This window comes from Xiphias gladius, chromosome 19, assembly GCF_016859285.1.
Source record: "Xiphias gladius isolate SHS-SW01 ecotype Sanya breed wild chromosome 19, ASM1685928v1, whole genome shotgun sequence".
NCBI lineage: Eukaryota > Metazoa > Chordata > Actinopteri > Istiophoriformes > Xiphiidae > Xiphias > Xiphias gladius.
In genome coordinates, this window is record NC_053418.1 from 9,478,508 (window position 1) to 9,505,559 (window position 27,052).

The window sequence follows — 27,052 nt, forward strand, 5'->3', positions numbered from 1 at the left end:
ATTTCAAAAATGAAATGAGATTACTATCTCAACGGGATTCACTTGAATACATAAAGGTTATATTAAAAAAATATTAGAAACACCTCTTAATATGATTTAGTCCAGCGCACCATCACCACTAACTACGACATCAATGTTAAAACATATAATTTAATTAACACCTCTACGACAGTGTCAGTATACTTTATGGTAGAATAGTTGTATTGGATTGCATCAGACTGTCCTTGTTTAACTAATAAAATGGACACTGCATGTATAATAAGTTATAAAAATAAATTCCAGCAAATAAAAGGTAATGTATGAAGAATTGAAGATATAAAACAGCATTTGTTGATAAACTGCAGACCAAATAATCTATGTTTTTGAATAATTAAATAAACTTTAGGTAATAATATTTTCAAAAACAGTACTTTCTTAAATTATGTTGCTGAGAGCATAACTTTTAGAAACTTAAAGGATTTTTCTTACTTCTTCCATGATCAGGATACCGCAGCGTACCAGACTGTCAATGGCGTCCAGAGCGAAACTCTGGGATGACTGACAGGGCTGGAGAGTGAGAGAGAGTGAGAATTGGTAAACTCCATGATGAAGCCAGGTTAAAGGCACAAACAGCTTCAGCCCATCACAAAGCTAAGACGTGAAGAAGCAGATAGCTGACAGAGAGCATGAGGTGTGTAGCAGAGATGTAGCAGTGATCAGACGAGGAGAATGAGAGATGGCCGGTACGGGGGATGAGAGCATGAGTGATATTTTTCAATGAGGAATTGGGTGAGAAATACAGCTGCAAGCATACCAGGAAAGAAAGAGCAGCTGCTGAAATGAAAGGTGGGAAAAACAGAGAATGTAATAGTATTTCTGGCTCAGATTCGGAGCCCCTGAAGTCAGTCTGACGGTGCATGTACATGCACAGCCACAGAGATACACAATACACACACAATCCAAAACCTCTCTCTGCTTGAGAAAAAGGTAGCAGAGCAGGATGAATGGCTCTTCAGCTCCATTAAACATCCACAAAATGAGACACACTGGGTGTGTTTCTGTGTGTGCATGTGTGATATGAATTCAAACTCACTGGCATGAAGCCCGGAGGCAGGAGATGGCAGAGCTGCAGGGCTCGCTCAGTCAGCTCGGACTGGCAGAGCAACACATCAAACTCCATGTCACCTCTGACGTCCTCTCCGTCGACACCGTCACTCCTCACCCTGCTGCTTACGCCACTGATGGCCACCTCGCACAGCATTGCGGACACCGCACATGCTAAGGACAAAAACACATATATAAACATCTGATCATTCGCTCTGTCTTGCTCTCTGTCTTATCTTTATTTATACTTTCTATTCCCATTATTCTGCATTTGTGTGCTGGTGGGAATGTTATTATTCATTCCAGTCCAATTATTTATGTCCCTAAACAGAGCTTCCCTCACACTCCATTTTATCACAGAATCAAACGTGGAAGACAAATACAGAACACATATCATTATGGAGGCTGGGGGAGATTAGAGTTTAGGTGTCCCGAAATGAGTGTTTTTTATATGGCTATATCATTTACTCAATATAGCTGAGTTAACTCATTTTTTTTTTTTTTTAATCACTTGAGGTTAGCATCCATGTATCAGTCTACTACACAGAGGCTTTCAGCAGCACACAGCCCACTGCCCACCAGCTTCATTTCCTATACAACCAAAACAAGTCATGCAGGAATAATGAGTCATGCAGAAGCAGAGACTTTTTTCCACAGTTAAAGTAAGGCTATGTATGGCTTCAACCTAGTCTGTATGTTAGCATGACATCTAGAAACAAAACAGTATGCATTTTTGTACAGTTTAACAGATAGCTCTTGGCTCGAGGATGAACTGATATATCTGGTGAGGATTTGGGATCTAGGCTTTCTGCCATTAGATGATTACCATATATTACTCATACGTATTATGATGTGTTCCCGAACCTACCGCCAGTCTGGAACGCCAAAATCGGGGGATTCTGCTGAAGCCTGTGTTATGTTCAGTGCCAATGTTTTCAAAATTCTCGCTTTCTGCAATATCTGCATGGCAGCTACGGTGTGGTTACGGTTAAGGAAAGATTGTGGTTATGGAAAATGAACTATGATTAGGAAATAGTGACAATTGGTTTAAAGTTATGGAAAAATCATGGCTAGGAATAGTAAAACACACAAACATCAATTTCAGGTCTATGATGGAAAGCTAACTCTGGTCTTTTGAAGGAAAATCTGACACACTATATGTCCATCCACACCCTGGTTGCATCTTCCCGCATTAGCACTGAATACTGGCACTCAGTGTTGGCAATTGATGTGAACTGTGAGGTGCAGTATCGTCCAATAAGGACATTTCTAGGGATACTGAGCTAGCATTCCACATGTTGGTAGAAGAAAAAGAATTCAATTAATGTGCTCTTTTATCATAGAATCAAACAAACAAGATAAATGCACTTAAAACAAATTTACAGGTCTGTATGTGTGTGTATAGGAATAGTTGTATAAGAGTCCACACAAATCTGACACTTTTGCACATCTTACAATTACTTGACATCAACGATATGTAGATATTAAGATGCTATATGCTAGAGCTGCTGAATTTTTGTGCTTATGAGATGATGCCAGTGACAACTCAACATAATGTAAGCTTAAGTTACACAGCATGTGCAATGTCTTTTACTTTACCTGTGTAATTAGCTGTTGAATTGAATGGCATTGAGGTAAATGGTGTCCAATTGTTTATTAGGAGCCAGAGCACACAGGATATCATCGTAATCCAGTGTATTGATAGTATATGGATTGTATGATTGGTTTTCTGTTAGTAAAGGAGGCTCTGTTCCTCTGTGTAGATTTCAATTGACAGTATGGATCAGAGTAGGAACTTCAAAGGTTTATGCTTCCATAAAATGCATGCATTTTATCTTTTTGGAGTTCTGAACAAGCTTTTGCACAATTAATAAAACAGGTCTGCAAGTCACCAAAATTGGACTGTAACATGGAGAAGGCCTGGTTTGGGGTATCTAAGACCCCTAGTCGAAGTATGGTCTCCTCATATCATTCTTCTGCCAGATTACCATGAATGACTCAATTGTTACAGATGCAGCACTTCATTTATGAGGGTTTTGGCGTCATTCTCCACACAGCACATATAGTGACACATCTGGAAATTTAGAAGAAAAGCACAAACCAGAAGTGACAGAAGAAACAGTTCAAACCAGCTTAAGAATGTCAGTGCCACTGATGGCCTGTCCTCACATCTCTTGCTTCTTTTTAAAAGTGGGAAAAAATCTCCTGTTGCATGTACAGCACCCTGACACTGGCCCAAGCTTGGTATTCCTCAAACAGAAAAATATGTTGTAATACTTTAAAATGGCATGTATCAAACTTATTTTCCCTACTGACATGCCAACAGTCTGAGCCACTGCCAAGGACTCCCACAAAAAATAAGGTGCCTGGAGAACAGAGGGTCTCAAAATGATATTTAGACTTAAATGTTATGAGAACGTTTTGTCAGCTACACAAAATACATGCATTCAAAGTCACTCACCACCAACAGCTTCCAATATAAAGGTGTGTGTGACAATCTGGGCCTGGTGGGCGAGGTGAAGTGTGGCCGCAAGAGAAGGACGGGGCACAATAAAAGGATCTTTCCTAGAAGAAGAAGAAATTACATTAATAGAAACAGAGGTTTCACTGAAGGGAAATTGGATTTTTGATAAGTAACACAGTTTTGCTGTTTAGAGCTTATCGGTGTTTTTCTTTTTTAACACCTAGAAAACCAACCCAGACGGCACTGCAGCGATGATGAGGTGAGGGGCAAGCAGAGAGAGGGAATAGTGTAAAACCTCCGCTAAAGTTCCTCCAAAGCCGACGTCTTTGTTCCTGAACAAGAGTTCCTCCGTGAGCCAAGCCACATTACGACACAGGACAGATGCACTCACTCCCTGCGGAGGAGAAGGATGGAGAAGTTTAGCTCCAAAATCAGACGTGAGCATTGACCATCTGGTGACATTAGTTAAAGACTGGTGGGTATGACTCAGAAAATCACTGTCACACTCTAATAAACTCGAATGAAAACCAATTCTGTTTATGAGCTTCTTGGAGTACTGATGGATCTGTAGAGGGGCAGGGGTGGATTTTAACACTGACAGCACCGTGGGGAAAATTGCTCAGCGAAAAGCACAGGAATGATGCCTGTACCTTGCGGTGCTTGTACAGCAAAAGACCGGACACCAGACTGGTGGACATCACAGCCATGCAGGAAGTTGCAGCTAGAAAGAAAGAGCACGCACGCACGCACGCACGCACGCACGCACGCAGATAATGCAGCACAATTTGCATACTGTTAAAACGACAGCTTATAAAAATTCATTTACGATTCAGCAGGGGTACGTAATCCTGGACCTACAAAAGATGAGGTGGAGGATGATGGCGATGCTGAGGTCTCTCTCTGGATGAGTCGCCTCTTTAAGTTCAGATGCATAATGAGAATAAGGCAGGAGCCACGACATCCTCCTCCGTCCAAACACACTGTCAGTTCTTGGGAGAAAGTAATTTATACAGTAATTTTATTTTAGGTCATCTCAATTGATTTATACTATAAGATCTTCATGAAATTAAACCCCACTATTTATGGTCTTAAGTTTTTCTCTGATAGCCATTTAATGTATTTACATTCATTGATTGCTTCTCTATATACTGGAGTTGTTTTAATTGTTAGTGGTGGAGTCCGCTATGTAATCCAGTGCAATTTTATGTCAGTGATAACAGCCTCAACAATCACTTTTCACTCTCCTTACACCATGTCAGAGCTGTATCACATTAAAAGCGTTCAAATGGAAAAACAAGGGGTAATTATTATTGTGAAGCAGCCATATGAAAAACGAATGGATTCATCACTGCAGTTAGTGCTAACTGTGAATGTGTATCAAGACTGTGACTACATACCAAGATAATGATCATTTTCAGCATTTTTTCGACAGGGTATTAGTTTTAAATATTGCAGGGAGTAATGGAACAACATGGAGTTGCCAGATGAAGAGTTGCAAAATAACAATGCCCAGCTGCTGTGTGGAAAACTACTCAAGCTGTGTGCAGCAAAAAAGAACGTTTTTATAAAATAAAGTTTGTTTTGTTGCACTGTAAACAGATACACCAGTTGCTCTTCCATGTATTTCTGTCAAGTAGCCTTCCAGGGAGTGTTTGCTGTAGTATTAAACCACATGTTCTGTTACCATGGTAACGACAGTTGTCACCAAATCAGTCAGGAGTAAAATCTTAAGGATTGCAAGATTAAAAAAGAATAACAGTCGGTGAACTTAAAGAAAAGATACTTTTGGCCTTATGCCATTAGAATGTGATGCAGTAAATTGCATTAATTGTCAAGAGGGTTGGATAAGAAATCATGTGAATCCCAGTATAAGTATTATTTGTTCCAGCTGAAACGAATTGAATGGTTTCATTTAATTATATAACATGGCTTTTTTCAGTAATGATCTATTCACTTTTATTACAATATTTGTGACCAAGTATGAAAAAAATAGCTGAATTTCAAGAAGACTCTTTACAATCATTAATAGAGTCCAGTGGATGACTTAACACCACATAAAAATAAAAGGAACGTGAGTCCACGTGGGTTAAACACCTCCCTAGATTCAGTCACTTTAGGTGCACGTAAGCGTATTAAATCGCAGCTATGCAACTCAAAAATTGAGGTGTGTGCGATACATTTTATGGCTATGCTGGAGTGATATCAGTATTATTTATTCTTTTTAGCTGTGCAAGCGAGAGACATACATTCACCAAGTCTTCATTATAAAGACCATACTAATACTGGGTAGGGCCTCCTTTTGCTCTCAAACAGCCTCAATTCTTCATGGCGTGGATTCCACAAGATGTTGGTAACATTCCTCTGAGATTCTGGTCCATGTTGACATGATGGCATCACATCGTTTTTGCAGATTTGTGAGCTGCAAATTCATGCTGCCAATATCCGTTTCTACCATATCTCAGAGGTGTTCTATTGGATTCAGATCTGGTGACTGGGGAGGCCACTGAAGTTCACTGAAATCATTGAAATGTCCAGTTTGAGATGGATTTTGCTTTGTGACATGGTGCCTCATTACACTGGAATTAGCCATTAGATGAAGATCAATTGTGACCATAAAGGGAATCACATGGCTAGCAACAATATTTCGATATGCTGTGACATTAAAAATGATGAATGATTGGTACTAAATTGCCTGACTGTTGATACAGGATTCATGCCGTGGATTCATGCTGTTGATACAAAATATGACCCTTCCATCTGCGTGCCCCAGCAGAAATCCAGATTCATCAGACCAGGCTATGTTTTTATAATCTACAACTGTCCAGTTTTGGTGAGCCTGTTGACGTGGTCTTCTGCTGTTGTAGCCCCTCCACTTCAAGGTTCAACGTATTGTGCATTCTGAGATGCTTTTCTGCTCACCACAGTTGTAAAGAGTGGTTATCTGATTTAACGTAGCCTTTCTGTCAGCTCCAACCAATCCTGGCATCCTCTTCTGACCTCTCCCATCAACAAAGTGTTTCTGTCCGCACAACTGCTGCTCACTGGATGTTTTTTGTTCTATTCTAGACACTATTGGGCATGAAAATCCCCAGAGAGCAGTAGTTTTAGAATTACTCAAACTAGCCTGTCTGGCACCAAGATGTCAGGGTCAAAGTCAACGAGATCACATTTTTCCCCATTCTGATATTTTAAACATTAACTGAAGCTCCTGACCCGTATCTGCATGATTTTATGCATTGCACTGCTGCCACATGATTGGCTGATTGGATAATTGCATTAATGAGCTGGTGTACAGATTTTCATAACAATGTGCTTGGTGAGTATACAGTAGTGTATCAGAGAACGTGTCAAATCTGGCTCTGTTAATACACAAGTCCTAAAGAAAGTGACTGTTCATCTCAACCAAATAAATAATCTATGAGTGTATTCACTTCTGTAAAATGAGTGTTTGTATGTGAGGACTTTTAATTTTCATTATGGAAACCCAACATATTCCCTGTATTTTTAATATATGGGCACAAAAAAGAGACTTAAAATGCTGAAACCTCAGCAGCTGGGGACAAATAGAATGAGTGAGCATGGCAGAGAGACAGTGTTAAGTACCAGAGCACGTTAATGATGTAGACATGCTAAAGGAACTAAAATGGTTCTGATGCTGATAATGTAACTATCCCTCTCTACCTCTTTTCAGCTATCATTTCCCATCTCTTTCACTCAGACTGTTTTTGGGGCTGCGTCCCACTCTCTCAGAAGAATTAAACATTTTAAGGGAGAAGCCATTTTGCTCGTCAGAAGCCAAGCAGAGATTGAGCAAGGATGTTATTTTCTCTCTGTTATCTCTTTCACTGGCAGACTGTGTAATGTTGATGGTAATTGGACCGAGTCTAAGAGGATGAAAACTCTCATCAGAGCTTGCATCGTATCTGTGCCAGATTTAAGGTTTAGAGGAAAGTTTATCACAAAGTTTAAGAGAAAGTAACTTTTCAATTTCACAGATGTTGGATAAAACACAATCCAAATCTTAATCCCATTGTGGTTTGTTCACATACAGTATCAACACTCGCTCATGCATACAGGTACGCACACAGGTGGTTTGATTACCTGTTTCTGAGGATAACAGGCAGCAACAGGTCCTGTAGAGGGAGCAGTTCATCTACTCTGCACCTCCCTGACTCGCACATCTCCTACACACACAGACACGCACACGAAAAGAATAATGTATGCACACCTGCACTCTCAAAGAGCGGCAAAGTAGTATCTCTGAATCATTCAACATTGATATTCTGGTTAAGTAAATTCACATTGTCAAATTTGACATAGTTTGTGTTAAAACATTTAATTTCATCTACTTTTGCTGCAGTTCATTCCTCTATTATTACTGCCATATGTAAACATTCAGCTACACTCAGTTGCCATTTTGCTGAAACTGCTTTAGAGAACTGCTGATTCAACTTTAAAGTCATTTAGAAGGTTTGTGTTTTTGGTGTGTTCATTTCTATTGCATATATTTAGACATTTTTATATGCTTAATATAATATGCCTAAATTCAAGTAAGTATCATTTTATTTTGATGGCCAAAAATAACTTCTGAGTGAGGATAAAGTTTAAAGAAGAAAAAATATTATTTTCCTCTAATTTTTGCTTTCTTTCTTGTGAAAAACTGGATACTTTTAACTCTTAAGGTCTCTAAAATCAGTCAAATCATACAATCTGGGAAGGAAAAAATACTTTTTGGTTGAACTGCTCACAATTCATCTTCAAACTAACACCTTTGACCTGTCGTGAGGTGTCACAGGTAGACATAATAAAGGGTTTAAAGGGTCACGAGACAAAAAAAAAAACAAAAAAACAAAAAACAAAACTGGGAACCACTACTGCAAATGACAAGCAAGTGTTTGATGAAATGCTCTGCCCTGATGAGCACCTTGAGAGAAAAGGGCTGTGCGAGATGGATCCTAACACTTCCTCCTGGTCTCTTCCAGAGAAGAGAGCACAGCCACTGCAACACAGTGCTTAGGCCAACCTGCAAGAATATATAACACACACATACACACACATACACAAATTCATAAAAGTGCTACATACAGTGGAGTTTGTGATTATATCATAATGAGGTTGTTGCCCCTAGGAGCGACATTCCAACAGCAATAACACTAATGAGCATGATCTATGTTAAGCACTAAGATAAATAGCAAGTCTCAGAGTCTGTGTGTAAGGGCACAAGAACTGTGTACTGTGAACTGTGTACAGCACTGTGTGTGCGCTGGATTTGAGTGACAGAACAAAATGATGAGGCAAGGACCTTATTATGGCAATTAACCGAAAGTAACATCCACTCTCCAGTATCGTAAGTGCAGATAATAGAGGGCAATACAAATGGAGACTAATAGCCATCACCTTGAAAAAAATGAAATGTAAACCTCAACTAATCAACCAACACTGGCCAACGAGAAATTAGAAAGTAAAGTTGTGACGCCCGATTACCCGACCCTAATATTCTGAGCTTTAGTTATGTCAACAACAAAAAAATACCATGAAAGACCATGAAACTACAGTTCCGATAATTTTTTGGGGGAGGGTAAACAGGAAGTATAAGGTTGCTATGGATTCAGTGACTTATGCTGTGGGCTGCAACTTCAGCCTTGTTTTTGGATGTCTGTGGATTCAGATTTGACTGAGTCATGACTCTGAGAGGGAGTCCAAGTTTTGATGCAAATTCCAACAATTGGGCAGTAAGGGTTTTAAAGTACCTTAATTTCCTCCCTGAGCTTTGTTTCACAGCTACTCCTGCAGCTCCAACTGTTGACCTTGATGGTGAGTGGCCAAATCATTGTGCCAAATTACGGTAACTGACGTTCTGTTGTTTTTAGAACACCGGCATGCACATGTCCTTTACACCTCCCACAGTACCTTTGCCTCACATCTCTTCCTCTTCCAGCGAGGAGCATCTCACAGTTTGAAAAACCCTGTTCTAAACCAAACTTGTTGACTTGCTCCTGAGAACATTACAGTTACAGGTAGCTCTTCTTAAGTGTTCTTGCTTGTGAGTGTGTTTATAGGCACCCACCTGTATGTTGGTTTTGGGCACGCAGTCGTAGGAGATGCCCACAGGGACCAGGCTGACATCAGGGACAGATCCCTCTTTGATGAGCTGTCTGATGTGAGCCAGCCACTGGCCACCTCGGCCAGACTCTGCTGACACACCAACACTTATGGCCTGGCCCTCATGGAGCAGCTCACGTACCAGCTGAGGAGAAAGGAAAGAGAAAAGGGGAGAGAAAAGATGGCAGAGACAAACATCTGAAGAGTCCTGGCAGTAGGGGAGAAATTAACATAAAATGCCTGCCATGTATTTTAAGTATACATAAGCAATACAGAAAACAGAGCGCGGATTGCAGCTGAGGGAGAAGTCAAAATGCAGGAAGCAGGCAGGATAAAGAGCAGAAATAAAAAGGGACAGTGGGGGGACACTTCATGACATTCAGAGATACTTCCCTTGCCCCAAGCACTGTTTCCCCCTTACAGACAAGAAAAATTAAATTACCACTGAACAGCAGCTAAACAGGCCTACGCTCAATAAACAATAAAGGTCTATTGACATTGAAATACAACCAATAAACAAGCCTGCTTTCTCACACACAGCCAATATACTTTCTCATATAAATGGTCAATGAAAAAAAAATTACTAACTGCGTCACTCATAAACAACCTGTTTATGTTCCACTGTGGCTGTAGTCTTGTAGATTAATGTCAGACTGAGCCATTTTATTGAGCTGTATAGCACAATATTGATCTTAATAAAGCCAGTAACTCCTCCACATGAAATAAGTCTTCAGGAAAACTGATACAAAGCACTTGCTAGATACAAAGACAGGAAGATATTAATGATGAACAGGCACTGATCATTGATAAAAATCAAGTAAATAGAGGCACTTAGACAAAGGGCTCAAAGAAAGTATTTGAGGAAACTGTGAAGAGGGAACCATTAATATAGACCATGAAAATCTCCAAAATAAGGGGAAAAAACACAAACTACCTTCTCATAAAATTGAAACAATCTGTTCAGGCCGGCCAGCTTGCACATTCAAAGTAACCACCATGATTTTCATTTCTCTGCCCTCTCCTCATTGCTTTGTCACGCTAGCCAAGTCAGAGGCTGCAATCTCTGTAGCAAAACTTAAGCCCCTTGGTAATTTTGAGAATGAATAGAGAGTGGGATAGGGCTGGGGAATGAGGGAGACGGGGAAAAGACAGGTTGTATCCTGATTGAGGTGCTGACTGTGATAGCAGTCCACCATGGAGTGCAATGAAAAGTGAGTGTATGTAAGGGAGAATGAATTGAACCAAATGCACATACACTTAACAGGCAAATTGCAAGGACAGGTATCTTTTGCTTACCCTGCAATTTTATATAATTACCTGCTGTCTATGAAGATTTTTTTTTTAAGCAAAATGCATTAGCGTTAGGTTTTCTGATTCATGGCCCAGTGTGAACAGATTGTTTTTGGTTTCATATACACAGCTAATGAGGGGCCGCTCCAACAGTCAGGCAGGAATAATTTGTACCAAGAGGATGTTTTTATGGTTGGTGACTCTGAGAAAAGGCTACATGAAACCTGAATTAACTTTTGACTGTTGAAGGGGACATTTGCATATGTGAAAAAAGCTGTTGAAAGCCTTCTGTGGCTCAAGGAGCTTTGCAAAATCACAGAAGTTATTATAGTTAAGTAACGTAATTTTAGTTCATTCTCATTGGGGCTGGAGACTACAAATTTGAAACAGAATCTGCGCCTTTGATTGACTCTTGGTGGGCAGAGGTGGACATCGCTAAACACAAGTTCTGATAAAGGGTAATGGCTAAATTAGCTTTATGCAGCTTCTCTAAGTGCATTTTCAATTGACAACTGATATCTAAGAAATATCAATAAATACATTTTTAGATTTTTAGTCATGCTAGTGGACTGTCTTGAGGGATTGCATTGTTGGTCTGTCACTTGGTCCACCAATTTGGTTGAGACTGAAATATCTCAGTATCTATTGGATGGATTACTATGACATTTGGTTGAGATATTCATAGGGTATATGCCAATTCCCTTAATTTCATCCACGTTTCCCTCAATGTTTTTACCTTGCATCTTAATCCCTCCCACTAAAGACGCACAGAGGGATGCAAGGAAAATCTGTGAGGAGAGACGAATCAAGGAGCCATGAGATGTCTTTTCCTCTGAACCGTTATCGAAAGTGACATCTCTTTCTGATGATGGCCGCACAGCTGGATCAGCTGTCATTCAGCTTTAACAGCTCTATGGCAACTTTTAATAGTTTGGAAATTCCCACATATGAACTGTCCACATAAAAAGAAATTACCAGCAGCAGCTTCTGAATGTGTCCCCATAAACATGACAGGACAGTTTAATAATATGTTTGTGAAAACAGCACATTTACTAAAAGCTTTCTGTATTCATACTGTGTACAGATCAGTTGGACCACAGTGTGTAAATTAACTTTACTGCTCAGACACCGAATGCACATGAAACATTTCTCCTGGAAGCAATGTGTTTTTTAATTTCTTGATTATTTGCGTCAAAATTTAGTTTGTAAATTCATTATTCAATAATCCAGGTTGTTATTAGAATGTATTATAATTTGTAGAGATGATTTATCACCACCAAATGTTTTAGGGAAAGTGGAAATTAAGTAAATACATCGCAAATCAAAATATATAGTTTCTGGAAATGATCTGTATGATCAGGTAGAGCGTCCAATCACTAACAGAGTTCTAATAAGGGTGTCAAAACATGTGAGACTTACAGCGGTCATGACAGGTGAGTACAGACTGTCCATCTCAGCTTCGTGCTCATTCATTGCAGAAGTTGGTAGGAGAAGCACACCTACCTTCTGCAGGATTGATCTATAGGATAAATAGAGGGTACTGTCAGACACCACTAGTTTAATTTAGAAGCTTGGGGTGATGATGCATCTTTGCACTGTGTTTAAAATGAAACTGACTGGCTTATAGTGTAAATAGGGTGCTGTGAATATAACTGATAAATTCAGCATCTCATTCCTGGCAAAAAAAAAAAAAAAAAAAAAGGGTGTCTGCATTATTCGTGGGGGAAGGTACTCTATGTTTACTTGTTATCTCAGTGTCATTTGCCTGGCAGCTTATACGTGGCTTTGCGTGTATATGTCAATACCTTAGGGAGGAGCTGGAAACCTGGAGAGGACAAACAGTGTACGGGACTCTCAGGTTGTGACAGAAGAGCACCAGAGGGATGAGAGCACAGTCCATGACACTCTGACGCACATACACATATATCAGCAGAGATCCCTGAATTACAGAACAGAAGCAGCTTTAGGCGAACAAGATTGTTCACATTGTCGTTCATTGTTGCAAACAATAGTGCACTGTGCAGAGGTGGTGCACGGATTAGGTGTGTTTCTGTGGCCTTATATTTAATAGATATCATAATCAAGCCCCAAAGGCAAAATTGGACAATCCTAGTATTTTTTCCCCTCAAATAGTTAGAAAGACACAGGCAGAGATTAAGTACAGGTGTGTGGAGTAAGTGACTGTGACTGTACTGTAGAAGCATAGCATCAGTGTTTTTTTTCCCCCCAAGGTCAACAACAGCTGTAATATTCTGTCTATTATTCTGTATGTGGCCTTTTACCTGAGTAGCATTTAATCTTTTTTCATTACAGACATGGAAATGAAGAGCTACTACTGCAAACTCAATTATATATCGAGTGAAGTCAAAGCAGAGAGATTTAACATGATTGCACTTTCGTGGATATGATAGTGTCACTACAGTAAAATAAAAATTAAAAATTAAAAAAAAAAAAAGGTAATAAGGTTCACAATAAAAGAACTGCAATATGAAAACTGTGTAAATAGCCAGAGAATTGTTAGGATTTTTTAAAGCCACTACTGAAAACACGTTTATTGCTTTTGTTCTTTTGGTTTATCATCTTTTACTTTATAGTAACTTATCCATCTGGGAAACGTGTCAACAAAATCTTACTGAAAGACTCTCAATTACTGATTTATCAGTTACAATGACCTGATATGAATCTGAAAGTTTTTACCCTTTATTTCATATGTATAAGTACAAAGTAAATAAGTTTTAAGTGAGATAGATGAATTCATGCTAAGAGTGCCACAAGCATTGGACAATGAAGCAAAAATCCATAGGTTTTCTGATTTATGTGTGCAATAAATGTGAGATTACAAAGCGCAAATATAGACAGACTACACATCTGAGGGTAAACTGAGACACACTGGATAAATTAAGAACTCTGCCCATTTTGTAAACTGTCTATTTCCAGTTTTCAAAAATGCATTTGGACAAATTAAAAAATTATCTGGAAGAAAGGACACTATTCAGAGAAACCCTGAATATGCACTGACAACCAGTTAAATAACCATTGAAAACCCCAATCATCAGTAGAATAATTTCCTGGTGAATTTGCCTTAATTCTGTGGTTCCAAGCCTTTTCTCTCAGACGTACTCCCACAGCCTTGTCAGATAAACACAAATACCCCTTCTTTGACACTACTAAGTGTTCCAAATGTGTTCATTTGATTTGGTTTTAGAATGGATGTTATTTAACTTTATTATTTTGTTAAGCAATAATGTTTTCATACAGTGGCACTAACAGGTTGGTTTGGTCGTTTGCACTTGTACTATTACCACTTGGAGTAGCTGAAGCTGGACTTTTAAACCATCTAATCATTACTTTTAGCTACCTCTTTCAAACATTTATCTGACACAGTCAACTATAGCTGGCAGCTGTTCCAGCTCCATTACTGTTAGCTAATGCCAACTGATATAACTGTTAATTTGTTGCTTCTAGCTAGCAGTAAAAGTATCAACTGTTTATCTGATACTTTGCTATTCCAACCATTTACTTTTAGCTATCTATTTCAACATTTGCTAACATTTAAGACTAGCTTGCTTAACTAGTTTTCATACATTCTCAATCGCAAAAAGTAGCATTGCAGGTGTATTTTTTTCAAATAAGTTGAACTACCCTACAGTTTTTTTGGCCACTACAGAAGTATCCCTGCTTAATAGACTGTATTTCAGTGAGATCTAAGATTGGCATGAATTCAACAGAGGCCTTATTCAGTTATTTGTTTTTATTTGTCAATATGTAATTATTAGTCTTGAGTAAAAAAAAAAACTTAACAAAAACAATTCAGTATAACAAGGCAAGTAAGTTTTTTCCCCAGACTTTCAAAAGTAATCCCAACATTTTTGTTTACCTTGAAACGTTTTGTAGATGTGTACAAACAGCACTGTAGCTGTGTACCATCTTATTAGATGGCTAAGTACAATATAATTTCACATCCTGAGCAAGGATGTGTTTGGAGCCAAAACATCACAGTATCAACTATATGACCAAATACAAAGGGTACTTTCCCTGTTTCACAGGAAGAGCAGACACTCTTTGGGGTAGCAGTTATGGTCATATTTAATCATCTTTGAATAAAAAACTTAGGGCATCTGCATATGCATGTGTGTGTTTATAGAAATTTGTACCTCTTGTGATACACTGTGCAAAGCCGACAAATGGTTGAGGTTAACTTGAATACTGCCGAATACAGAAGAAAACGTCTTCAGCATCACCCAGCCCACAAATCTAGTTGGGAAAGGATAGTGGGTGGAGAGATGTATAGAAAGAAGGAAGAAAGAAAAAGAGAAAAAAAATAATTAATGACTGGAGATACGGAGCACAGGGGGACAATGTACGCAAGAGAATAATGGAAAGATAGTGGTGAAGCTAAGAGAAGATAGCCGCCAATAATGTGATGTCGAGCAAAAGGGAGCTATAGCAAAGAAAGTGAAGATGGAGTTAAGTGTGACAACATGTAAATGAGACAGATGGGAGTGAGACAAAATGGGATAAGAGGGATGGGGATAAGAAAGAAACTGATGACATAGGGAAGAAGCAAAAGAGAAAGCGATAAAGAAGGGTGTATGTGATGGTGACAGCTGTAGATAGACATGAAGTCTGAGGCTATAAATCAGGGAGGGAGGAGAGAGAAAGAGAGGAGACGAAAGAAAAAAAATAAAGAACAGGGCAGATTTTGGAGAGAGATTCCCAAGACTACAAGAGAGCCAAAAAAGTTTCATGAGAAAAAAAAAAAAGCCAGAAGTTTCCCCTCCATTCCACCAAGCATTTACAGAATTTCCAACACTTTCTTTGTCTACAAGAACAGGCTCTTGAGACCTGACAGAGTCATACCACCTGATTTCAATTTGAAATACAACACGCAGCTCTTCGCCAGGAGTGATCGAAGTGTGTTGCATGTCCTCCACTGCCCATGGACAGGTTTTTTGCTTGAACAACTGTCAGTCATCTTGAAGAGCATGATAAATGATTGATGGATAGTCATGAAGCAGTGGGTAGTCACATAGAAAACATTGGCAATCAGACTAAAATCCTACATGTTTAGTACATGAACCATTTCTGTGGCACCATGTTTACAAAGCAATGCTGAGTGTTTCTTTTGTTCAGTTTTTTTAGCCAAAACAAAGGGGTTATTTTGGGTCTCCAAGGTCCCAGATCTTAATGTCCTTTTCATTTTCTGGAGAGACAAAGCTAGGTGACTTACAATTTGAGTGCTTGGTTAGGGCCTGTGTAAGCATGAAACTCCCGGTTTAACCATCAGTAATAACATTAGCAACTGTGTTAGAAAATATCTTGTTCTTTGATAAAAAGTCAAAGATACAAGCCTGCTTACATAAAAACTCAAGCATTCCGGTAAGAAAGAAAATCTAATAATAAATTATGTCGCATGCTATCAGTCAGGAGAAGCTAAAGATAACACTTTGTAGAAAACTGATAAACACATTAATCAAGAGAATCAGATTATTTTCTGACTCTTGGTCCATTTTGGACAAATTTGGCAACAATGGCGCAATGTTTTGTTCCTAACTGCACAACAAATCTGAATTTTCTAAAGCTACGATTCCCACTTTGACTGGCTTCTTCTCCACAGCAACGGCAGCTGAAATTTGGGTATGACAGTACGTAAAGGACATGGTTGGCGTAAGAGTATTCTATAATTTTGCTCCTTTCCACAAATCCCATGAAAAGACCAAAGTCTCTCAAAACTTCCCAATTTCTCCAGCCTATCTGTTGCTCTCAGCCCCAAGTCCATTTTTTCTTTCTGAAGAGGTAAATCTTTCAAAACAGGTCAAGAATATAAACGTCCTTTGAAAAAAGACTAAAAGCTGCAGATTTGGTGCTCTAGTGAGTATTTACGGCAGCAGGACAGCATAAGTGACACTGACTCAAACTAGAGTGTCTGTGTTCATAGTAATGCATAAATATGTCACCCAGCGCAAAAATGTGGCTCAATTATGTGTTTTAATAGTTTTTGGACAATAATGGAGCTCTATGGCACAGAGGCATAAGCTGTGGTATCCTACCTTCCAGCAGGCTTTGGCTAAACAGAAAATACTTTTTTTTAGGATAAATTCATTTTTGGTTTTGGTGTTTTCATGAGATTCGTTGACAATATGAAAAATATCACTAGCCTTATCTGTAGTACTAGTAACAAATATAATATATAATATATATATAAATATATAAATATTAAAAAAAAAACATGATTTATCATAAAAGAAGACAATATAAACCTTCAGTATCTTTATAATCTCCAAAATACAGTTTATACTTTGAGGAAGATTAAGGGAATATCATTAAAGGAAAGCTTTCAGTTTTCAACTCTATTGCTTCAATCACATTGATTATGATGGATATATTCTATTTATCTCTTGTTACTTTTAAGTGTAAAGGTTGCAAATTTCAGCTTTAAATCAGTACACTAAAATATTTTATTATCATTGAACTTCGACCTTTGCCCACCAGTCCACATAAACAAACATACAAACCGTAAGAGGCCAGGGGAGATGCAGGTTTTAATGAGGGGAAGAAATGCTGAGAGGCGGTTGAGCTGCCCTCGGCTATCTCGCCCCTCAGGTGCTTTATGCTCTGCTGCGAGCACCTCCTTCACCCTGAAACACATGGTCACAGACAGCAGGGTTAACACCCAACAAAGGCTCTTTTGTTCTGCACACAGAGAAGCATCTGCCTTCCAGTAAGACAACAACAACAACATCCTTGAGTAAAGAGGTTACATAAAGGTTAAACTCAATTACACCGAAGAAGAGACAACAAAACAGACAAACTGAGGACTCGGGGACAGAGATAGGGAAAGTGTGACGACAGTCTCAAGTTATCCCATTTCTCTTCATTCACACTGCACAGACCCCATGATCGCCTTATTTTTCTGTATCTTGGTTTGTGTCTCTTATCTCTTCCTTTCTTTTTCCCTCTCCTGTTTCATTTTCTGTATCTCTGCCTATCATTTATTTACTCTCTTCTGGCATCTCGACTCTCCTCCTCCTTCTCCTTCCCCTCCGGTACCTGTTGCTCTGACAGATTCTCTCCAGTCTGTTGCTAACAGGACTCGCATAAACCTTGCACCCACTCACAAACAGTGCACAGCATACCCTCCGCACCAGCCAGCCTCGATACCTATGAGAGAAAACACATAATTCAGAGGAAGAAAATGTGCTTGGTTGGGTGTGTTGGGACTGAAAAATTTTGGATTTGTTTGTCTGAATACTGTAGATATTTGCACTACCTGGTTTGTGTCTCGTTGACACTCAGCAGGTTGTGGAACCCAAAATAAGAGTTTTGTCCAAGCTTCTTGCGCTAAAACATCACAGAAAAACAGAAAAACACACACATTCTTGGTGTCAACATCAACCCAGAATGAGCTCTGTTGGACACAATCCACTTCATCGTATACAAGACATATGCAGCTCAAGGATACCATCAGAATTGGGATTAGGATTAGGATAAGGATAAGGATTAGGATAAGGATTAGCCTTTATTGTCTCCCTTAGGAGAAATTTGTCTTGGGCATTTGAGAGAAACACAGGTGTCGCTGCAGCACACAGCCGGAGAGGCTGTGTGTGGACATCTATGAAAGCATCTTTAAATTCACTAAACAAGCTTAGTGTGTCATGTAAAGTCAGTACCTTTTCAGTCAGTGAAATCATTTGTTTCATTGTGATTTGGATTTGGAAGCAAATCCAAAGCCCTAGACAACAGAAATTTAGTTTGTTGGATGGTTTCAAAATACAGCCTACCTCTCTCATTTCAGTAGTCTCAATTTAGTCACACTCCACACTCACCAGGCTTTCTGGGGTGCACTGGTGGCAGCACCGGCCTACAACTGGTCTGAATTTGCCCAGACAGGGAGGCACAGTCGTCAGCTTTTTCTTGATCTTCAATTCCCATGACAACTGAGAGGGAAGGAAACACACACATACACATGGACTGCAACCAAACCCATTTACATTACCCATTACACTGTGATAAAACTAATGCACTCTAATCCAACAGTCCTGCAATAAATCTTCCCCTGATGAATTTAATAATGTTTTCTTTTCTTTTCTTTGTTTCTGTTTAATTGAATTGTTGTTGAAAATGTTCTATTATTTTGTGCACCCCAATTATATCAATGAGGATAGGCTAAATAAAACCTCTCTGTATGATGCTATACAATTCAAAAGCAGCACAAACTGCAGCCTCTAAAATTACCATACAGTTGAATCAACACCTCTCAGAAACAGTTTCAACAAAAACTGATATCAGTCATGATGGTAAGATGTATTGCATGAGTGTTGAATTACAATGCATCAGTTTTTAGCTAGGTGATAAAACTACCTATTAAAGTATCAACTTAATGTATATAGTAAAGCATGTGGATTGGACTCTCTCATTTTGAACATGATGAGTAAGTGATGCATGATAGGTGACAAACCTACTAATGACACAGCCAGTGAATTTATATGCATTTACCCAAGTCTGTTTGCTGCAGTAAACTGATTTCTTTATGTATACAACAAATCTGGTTTCTGTAATTGGGATACAGAATCAGAGAAATCCAATTTCCCCAGCTAGATTTTTCCTCGAGAATACTGATTACTTGGCCATGTATATGAATAGCTGTTTTTCTAATTTTTTTTTTTTACATGTAAACATGTGCCTGACAAAGACTGGGACAGCCAAACAATCATTGTGAAAGTGGAGGGACCAGATCGTATGAGAAATCAGTACACACAGCAATGCATCCTTATAGCCTGTTCTCTAACTCACACATAAAAAAATAAGCAATGCTTACAAAATGAAGTCAGGACTAGGGGGAAATCTGATGACTTACCTGTATTTAAACACATATTAGCAGTAGCCTGCTTACTACAGTCCATGTAAATGTGTTCTCTGATTATCTGAGTGACCTGATTTCTCCCCGTAACCTGGTCTCTTGTGTGCATAAAAAAGTACTGTCAAGTTGACAGCTTGAACTACAAGTTGACAAATAATGGCACTGTCGATAAAATGCCATCTTACTGTCAGCGAGCTACATTTGATTTCACCAGCTCTTCGGAAAATATAAAAGCCCTGGTGAATTCAAAAATAATAGCCAGTTTAAATGCTTTGATTCTTTGCCCTTGATTTCATTATGAGTTTGTTATGATTTCTATGTTGCTGTGATTGGTTTAACTCTGAATCCATGGGAGCATGCAATAGCTTGCAGTTCAGTAAATGTTATTACACGGCCCATATGGGACGCAGTATCAGTATCAACAGTCAGTGCACATCAGGCATAAACAGCTCATACACTGAAGCGCAGGACAGACTGTGTTCTAATCAACCAGACTTAACGTCTCTTGTAGCAACTTCACTGCTGGTCAGTTGTACAAATACAAATGTTAAAATGTATTTGTGTAATGAAGACAAACAGCAACGATACCCATTAATTATCATGCTATGTGTGCATGTGGGCAGTTACAGTGCCTGAAAGTAAGTGTTAGCTATGATTCAGACTGATTACCCCGTTTAGATGAAATGAGCTAATAAATCTCCTAAAATCAATGACACTTTTTCCTGGTTGACTGATGATGATGGATTCCAGAAAAGTGAGCAGCTGGCTGAAACACTGCTTGCCAAGAAATTATCGACATAAACGCAAAACATTACTGTAATGACAAAGCTTGAATCAAACTATCAATAATTTAAATGACCATGCTAGTACAGAGGAACGGTATAAAGAAACAAGGGAGGAGAAGAAACAGCGAATGATACAAGTATGTGGGCAAAGTTTTAGTATCATCAGGCTAAAAATCACATACCAGCCTAGGTGTTAAACGGAATAGTTCAACATTTCAGGAAATAAACTTATTCACTTTGTTGACCATAGTTAGATGAGAAGATTATCACCACTCTCATGTCTGTGGGTTAAAGGATAGGTTCACAATTTTTAAGGATTGTCTTTAAAGGACCATACTTCTAAACCCTATGTGCTTGCAACTTCCAATAAATGACATCTATTTCCCAATTCATGCAAATGATCCTTTAATATTTAAATATGTTTTTCCTACCTTCCAGCAGCCCAGTGGTTTCAGTCCATTTTAGTCTGCTATCAAAATCAGCTCAGAGAGCTTTGAAACTTGCTCAACACAGTTAATGCATCATAATGAAATGAACTGGTTTTCGTTAAGGTTACTTCATTTTAGGGTTTTGATTAGTGTTAAAATCGTGGAGGGATCTGTGAACCCTTCCTGGTGGTGCATTCATTTACTAAAGTGAAAGTCTGACAACAGAGCCATTCAGCTGCCACAATGCACTGCATTCATAAACTATGGTGTCTGGAAACTCAACAGGGAATACAAAGATTACCACACATGAATGTCATAAAGACTCATGCACCATGCTCAGAGTGGAAGACAGTTTTAGCTCTGCAAAGTAGCGATGCTTTCATAACAAAATGTCACACAGTGAATGTCACAATGAGCAAACAACAACACAAAGATGATTACACTTCCTACAGGACAACTGTTGTATCACCAGTCGCACAATCACTTACATTGGAAGCGCAATAGTAGGACATCTCTTAAGGATTATAAAGCACTCACTGTTTATGCCAAGCTAAAGTGTGTGACTAGCAAAGTAGAAAACCTTGCAGAGCTGCAATTTCAAAACATAAGAGCAGGGCAGATGGATGACATGAGCTGATGGCGGTCTTCCACTCTCTTATACTTTCTTCTGTTTACATTGCAGTGCTAAGATTCAACACATATTCAATGCACTATCTGCCATTCCTAAAAATGATATCATATAGTTCCGACACAGATTCAGACCAAGACTTTATTAAACCCATCTTGAACAATATGACATGCAGTAAACTTATATCGTTGTTGGCACACAGTCTAAAAGTGCCTTAAGCTAACTGCCTCCAGGGTCCTGCCTACTCTTGACACAAAGACATGAGACTAGAATCTATATTTTCATTTAATTACAAATAAGCATGATTCCCAAACTATTCCTTTAAAATATTCAAATATTCCTTTAAAAATTATCTTCATTTTCTGATGGATCAGTATGACTCACTGATACATCACATTCTGTGATTTGGCATACATCAAATAGAATCAAGCACATGGGTTCTGTGCATGTTCTTTCGTGACTGTGAAGAACAAAGAGTTTGAGATTAGTGCATATGGAGTAGGTGGGAGATGACAGTGGGAGAGAGTTATGCAGGCAGTGTTCTTACTGCAGGTCTGTTCTGTTGAATTGGTGGAAGGACCATGTCTTTGTTTATCCTGTCATTCTTCTCATGCACCATGGTATGCTCCCTGCAGACTTTTACCCAGAGACCTACCATAGAAAAGATTGAGGGAAAAGAGAATGTTATACAGCGTCATGTTAGGTGAGAAGGATTGTTGTCTGAGCACATGTCAATGTGAGTGGGTAGTCACTTTTAGGAGCTTTACGATACAAAACCAAGATTTGAGAAAAAGCTTAATCTTTCCAACTAAAGAAAATAAACACAAATCCACTTGCACTGTGTTACAAAATTCATTTTGTCTTCTGGTCATTTGTAGGAGAGGGTTGGCAGCACTCACCAATCTATCACCTGGTGCCCATAGCTACAATTTCACCCATCTAACCAGCACTTCTTTACCTCCATCATCACAAAATTCTCCCAAATTCTTAAACTTCCCTTCATTCTTTTCAAGTTAAGGGAAAATAGATTTTTGCTGCTGATTTCTTTGTTGTTTGACCGTTGTTTCCTCTTATTGCACTTGTGCCAAACTTTAGTTTAGAAAGTTTTGTGCTCATTTTTGTATGAAGGTAGGAATAAAACAAGGACAGAACTGCCATTAAGAGGATAGAGACCTAGAGGAACTCCCAGGGTGTCTGTACTCAGCAACACGCAGGTGGAGCGGGGCAGACACTCACTAGTGGGCTGTAAATCATTAAAACCAGGGTACATAGCCATCAGCTGAAAAACAAATTTTGTGTAACTTATGCTGGTCCCATGCCCGCTCAAAAACCCATTAATGACAGTTGGCAACATAGCTCACAATGTAATTCGATCTAGCTGAGATAGGTTACCTAATTGATATTGTTGGCTATGTCAGAACTCAAATGAGTAATCATGTGAGATTAAAGAGGATTTAATACAGATCAAGAGCCTGTGCACACTCTCCAAAGAGAGTGCTACGCCAAAGCCACCATCCTCAGAGAGCTTCCCTTTAGTTTAATGTAAAGCTTTGCTTTTACTACAAAAGGATGAAGATGCGGCCTGCTGTTATCCTGTGGCACCAACTCTCTTCTAATAAATCTTTCAGGGGTTACACCCATCAGATTTGGAGTCTCATTGGGTTCAACTGGAGACTTCTCCTTTGCATCTCTGTCTCCCACTTTGTTGATCTCACTCTGCCCAATTAACTTTGCTAATTAAAACTTAAGCCTTCCCCATGGGGAGATGCTCCATTTCAACTAGCTCAAGTACCAACATTCATTTCCAACTCCGGTGGGAATGAAGACATTGATAAGAGGTTCCCAGTGCTCTTCCTTGCAGGTGCACAGGTTGATGGAGGAGACAAGGCAGCCAAACGGGGAGTAAAGGGTGCAAAACTGTAAATTACACAGCCAAAGAATCAGCAAAGGCTCTAATGGGGTTACATAAGACACTCCAGAGGGAATACAAAACCACATGAAACAGCTAGGGACAGCAGTATGCTAAGGCCAGACCAGTGTACCTCTACAAACAATTTCATACAGTACGCTCCCCCTAACACAGACTTACCTGTCAACATGCAACACAATAATTCCCACCCCGACACCTAGAAACATGACAGGTATTCAAATCTGGGCCACAGGTTCCTCTTGACAAGCGCTCATAATTATGCTTGTTAAGTTCTTACTGTCGTCAAAAGTGAATTGATCGATTATAGTCTTTAATTAAAATGCTGTAGTTTTGCTAATGTGAAATCCCACACCTAATTGGGCCCATTATAAGAAAGGATTAAAAATCAGAAGCCATTACGAGCTGCTGGGTCAGATTAGATTGAAGATCATTTTAGAGAAGCAGTTGAAGTAATGTTGGTTGGTGCATTCCTGTCTGCTCCCTAAACCACTCAGTGATTAGGGCTTTATATACACTTAGCATCTACTTGAAAAGGACCCAGACATGGAGAGTCAAGACGTTTGCCTATCCACACACACATGCACATTAAGGGTAGAGGAAACTGTTTTTTTTGGTGGTTGACATTACTATGGCAATACGTGGCAATGGCACCCAATGTAAACTAAACAGAGGAAATGCAGATCTGTACGCTATATTTTTGTGCCAGATGATCTTTTAACAACTTAATTGAACTGAAAATACTGACAAGAAACCAGATGGAAAGTGTTTGTTTGTGCTGAATGCTGGAAGATAAGGTATAATACACCTGAGACTGGCTTAAACATCACATACACCAAATTCAACCAACAACCACATGAATTGCTAACCAAGGTCTTTATTTAATCTTTTAATCAAGGTGTTTGTGTTTGATTAAGAGACTTCAAGGACATGTTAGCTACTGTACACGTTAGCTAGCAACAACTTTGGAGTAAATATGTCAAAGTTAAAAATAGAGCATCACTGCCAATTCACATTTTATTTGGAAAAAGTCACCTGCTGCTTAGCTCCACCAAATTCCCACAATGGAGCTGGCGCAACACCTCCTGCAGTGACAACCTGTTCACCAATCAAGTTTGTTTTGTATGCAGTCCTGGGTGAAATTCACACTGCATATAAATGAGCTTTTTTTCTCTCCTTACTTGGATTAAGTTCCTTGAAATTATAATGGTGAAAAATCAGTCAAATCTATAAGTCTCTCTCTTCTGTGGTAGTCCTTGTAATGTTGAAGACCTCAAAAAAATCTGCAAGTCGCCCTGTGTCAGCTGTAACTAGCTGCAATTAGCCTAATTACCTGTCAATCAAACATTTACAGCAATGTCCCCGGAAAGATCAGTTTGGAAATTTTTCTGTCTGTGATGAAACTGTGATGAAATTTTAGTTTCTGTATTTAAAAGTTGTATCCGACAGTAATGGGGGTGTATGATACAAATTGGATTACGCTCATCTCCATCTCCTCTAGTGTTTCCAAACATATAGAAACAGACGAGTGTAAATCAGGACAGAAATTAATAAAGCTGTGTTATTAGAAAGTTTACAACTACAGCAAAAATCCCTATCACAGTAGAGACTAACTGGTAGAAAGCAGACACAGAGTGGTCTTGCAATAAAATGAATAACATCAAAATGAGCCAAATGGCCGTGGAAATTACGAGTTATCAAATAATCGGTAAAAACTTTAATACTGTGAAGCCCTAGACAGGAACAAAAAGGGTTTCATTGTTAACAGGGACTGTTTGCCTTAATCATAAGTCCATTATATCACCACAGGTCAACTCTATTAGCGGTTGACCTTTTTTGACAATAACCATTCACTTAGTCAAATTATGCGGTGTAAAAGTATATATAGCCAATCTGTGACTAAAAAAATAACTGAAAAATGTTTGCTGCTAACAGAGCATGTCGCCTCCAACTGAAAAGAAAATTTAATCCAAGCATCACTTTAGCAAAGAAGGGATAAATGAGAAAATCCAGTGGTAAATTGTTGGTGATAGTGGTAAAAGTGTGTCTTTGAAATTCTTTTGAGCCTTGCTAAACAAACCAAGGATTCTGCTGACCAGGCAGATAGATAACGTCACAGGGACATCAGGGCTTTTACATACAAGCAAACCAGGATATGCGAAAAGAATGTTAATATGGTAAAAAAAAAAAAAACAAACACCCAACTATGCATCTGGATGCTTCAACTGTCTCTGCACTCATGCACACACACACACACACACACACACACACACACACACACACACACACACACACACACACACACACACACACACACACACACACACACACACACACACACACACACACACACACACACACACCAATCAATTTGTGAATCAGTAGCGGTGCATCATGGAGCCAGAGTAGCATTGATTTCCTAGAACAAAAGGCATTCTTTACCTTTACTCTCTGCTATTTTCCTTCCTCTCTTTAGCTTCACACTGTTTTTACTTTAATGTCCATGGTAAAGTGCTTGTAGAAAATTCTCATATAAACACTCTGACAGCCATCAATCAAATTTTCAATCAAGGTTTTCAGACTGTTACAGAACTAGGACTAATTCTACTGCTGTCTGATTAGATACAACCTTCCATATTTATGGGTAAACTATTCATGCTATTTATCTTTATTTAGAATTTCAACAGGACATGGTTGATAACAGGCTTACAGTACAATACTATTAATACAAGAATCCTCCTGAAATTTCTTTAGAGAACCACAAAATCCTCTTTTTAATGAAAATCAGCACAGTGTCACCATTGATGGTAAATTTATTAAATAGCTACATTTTGGGACAGTGACGGCATCAAAATGCTTAACAAAAGGCATTCATTTCACTGTACCAAAATGAAGCTATTCAGAAAATTTAACATAAGAGATGACGGTGTGCTGGAGCAGATTTTGTTTCCTTTACTTAATCTCCCACGCACCTGTCTGTTTACATGTGTACAAAGACCACTTTTTTTGAATGACAGTATTTTTTTAGTATTAATTTTACAATATAGCACGGATAATATTAGTAATTTACTGCATTTTCCAGTTCTAAATGCATTGCCTCAAAAAATATCAGTGCAGTTAAAGTGGAAAAATGTCTGAATCGCAACATAAGTTAAAATGTAAAAATGAAATGCCTTTTTCACCGTGATACCTCAGGTACTTGTCTTTAAGCTCTTACAGAAATTACTTTTTTGTACAGTGAGTCATTTAAGGCTTCTGCACATCAATGGCTTGCCTCACAGGTGTTTTCACTTAATGTCAATTAATATGCCTGATTAGTCCTCTACTCGGTGTACAGACTGTGTTTGAACAACATCTCCTCAACTCTCTTTTATTTATCACCTGTCAGGATGGGAAAATTTATACCTTTATCCCTGGATGCATCAGTCATGAGTTGTTTTCAAAAAAAACAGTTCTCCATGAGAAGGAATGGCCACTAGGGAGCT

The 27,052-nt window shown here is 38.8% G+C and overlaps 1 protein-coding gene across 4 annotated transcripts in view; it reads right to left on the reverse strand.

The window, feature by feature from the left end:
- The window catches only part of gpat2 (glycerol-3-phosphate acyltransferase 2, mitochondrial), a 116,141-nt gene that overhangs the window by 10,031 nt on the left and 79,058 nt on the right, over positions 1 to 27,052 (reverse strand). The window contains exons 3-19 of one of the 4 annotated variants that reach the window (XM_040155542.1): positions 22,188 to 22,291; positions 18,766 to 18,876; positions 18,210 to 18,280; positions 17,990 to 18,100; positions 17,455 to 17,577; positions 15,094 to 15,193; positions 12,745 to 12,878; positions 12,359 to 12,458; positions 9,615 to 9,794; positions 8,472 to 8,570; positions 7,649 to 7,731; positions 4,406 to 4,536; positions 4,198 to 4,268; positions 3,781 to 3,941; positions 3,545 to 3,648; positions 1,073 to 1,257; positions 469 to 546 (exon numbers count right to left, since the gene is read on the reverse strand). In XM_040155542.1, the coding sequence (XP_040011476.1) occupies positions 469 to 546; positions 1,073 to 1,257; positions 3,545 to 3,648; positions 3,781 to 3,941; positions 4,198 to 4,268; positions 4,406 to 4,536; positions 7,649 to 7,731; positions 8,472 to 8,570; positions 9,615 to 9,794; positions 12,359 to 12,458; positions 12,745 to 12,878; positions 15,094 to 15,193; positions 17,455 to 17,577; positions 17,990 to 18,100; positions 18,210 to 18,280; positions 18,766 to 18,876; positions 22,188 to 22,259 (1,914 nt within the window). In that variant the 5' untranslated portion in view covers positions 22,260 to 22,291. Of the gene's footprint in view, positions 1 to 468; positions 547 to 1,072; positions 1,258 to 3,544; positions 3,649 to 3,780; positions 3,942 to 4,197; positions 4,269 to 4,405; positions 4,537 to 7,648; positions 7,732 to 8,471; positions 8,571 to 9,614; positions 9,795 to 12,358; positions 12,459 to 12,744; positions 12,879 to 15,093; positions 15,194 to 17,454; positions 17,578 to 17,989; positions 18,101 to 18,209; positions 18,281 to 18,720; positions 18,877 to 22,187; positions 22,292 to 27,052 lie in introns of those variants that run through there. The other 3 variants (XM_040155544.1, XM_040155543.1, XM_040155545.1) reach the window with 3 other exon arrangements.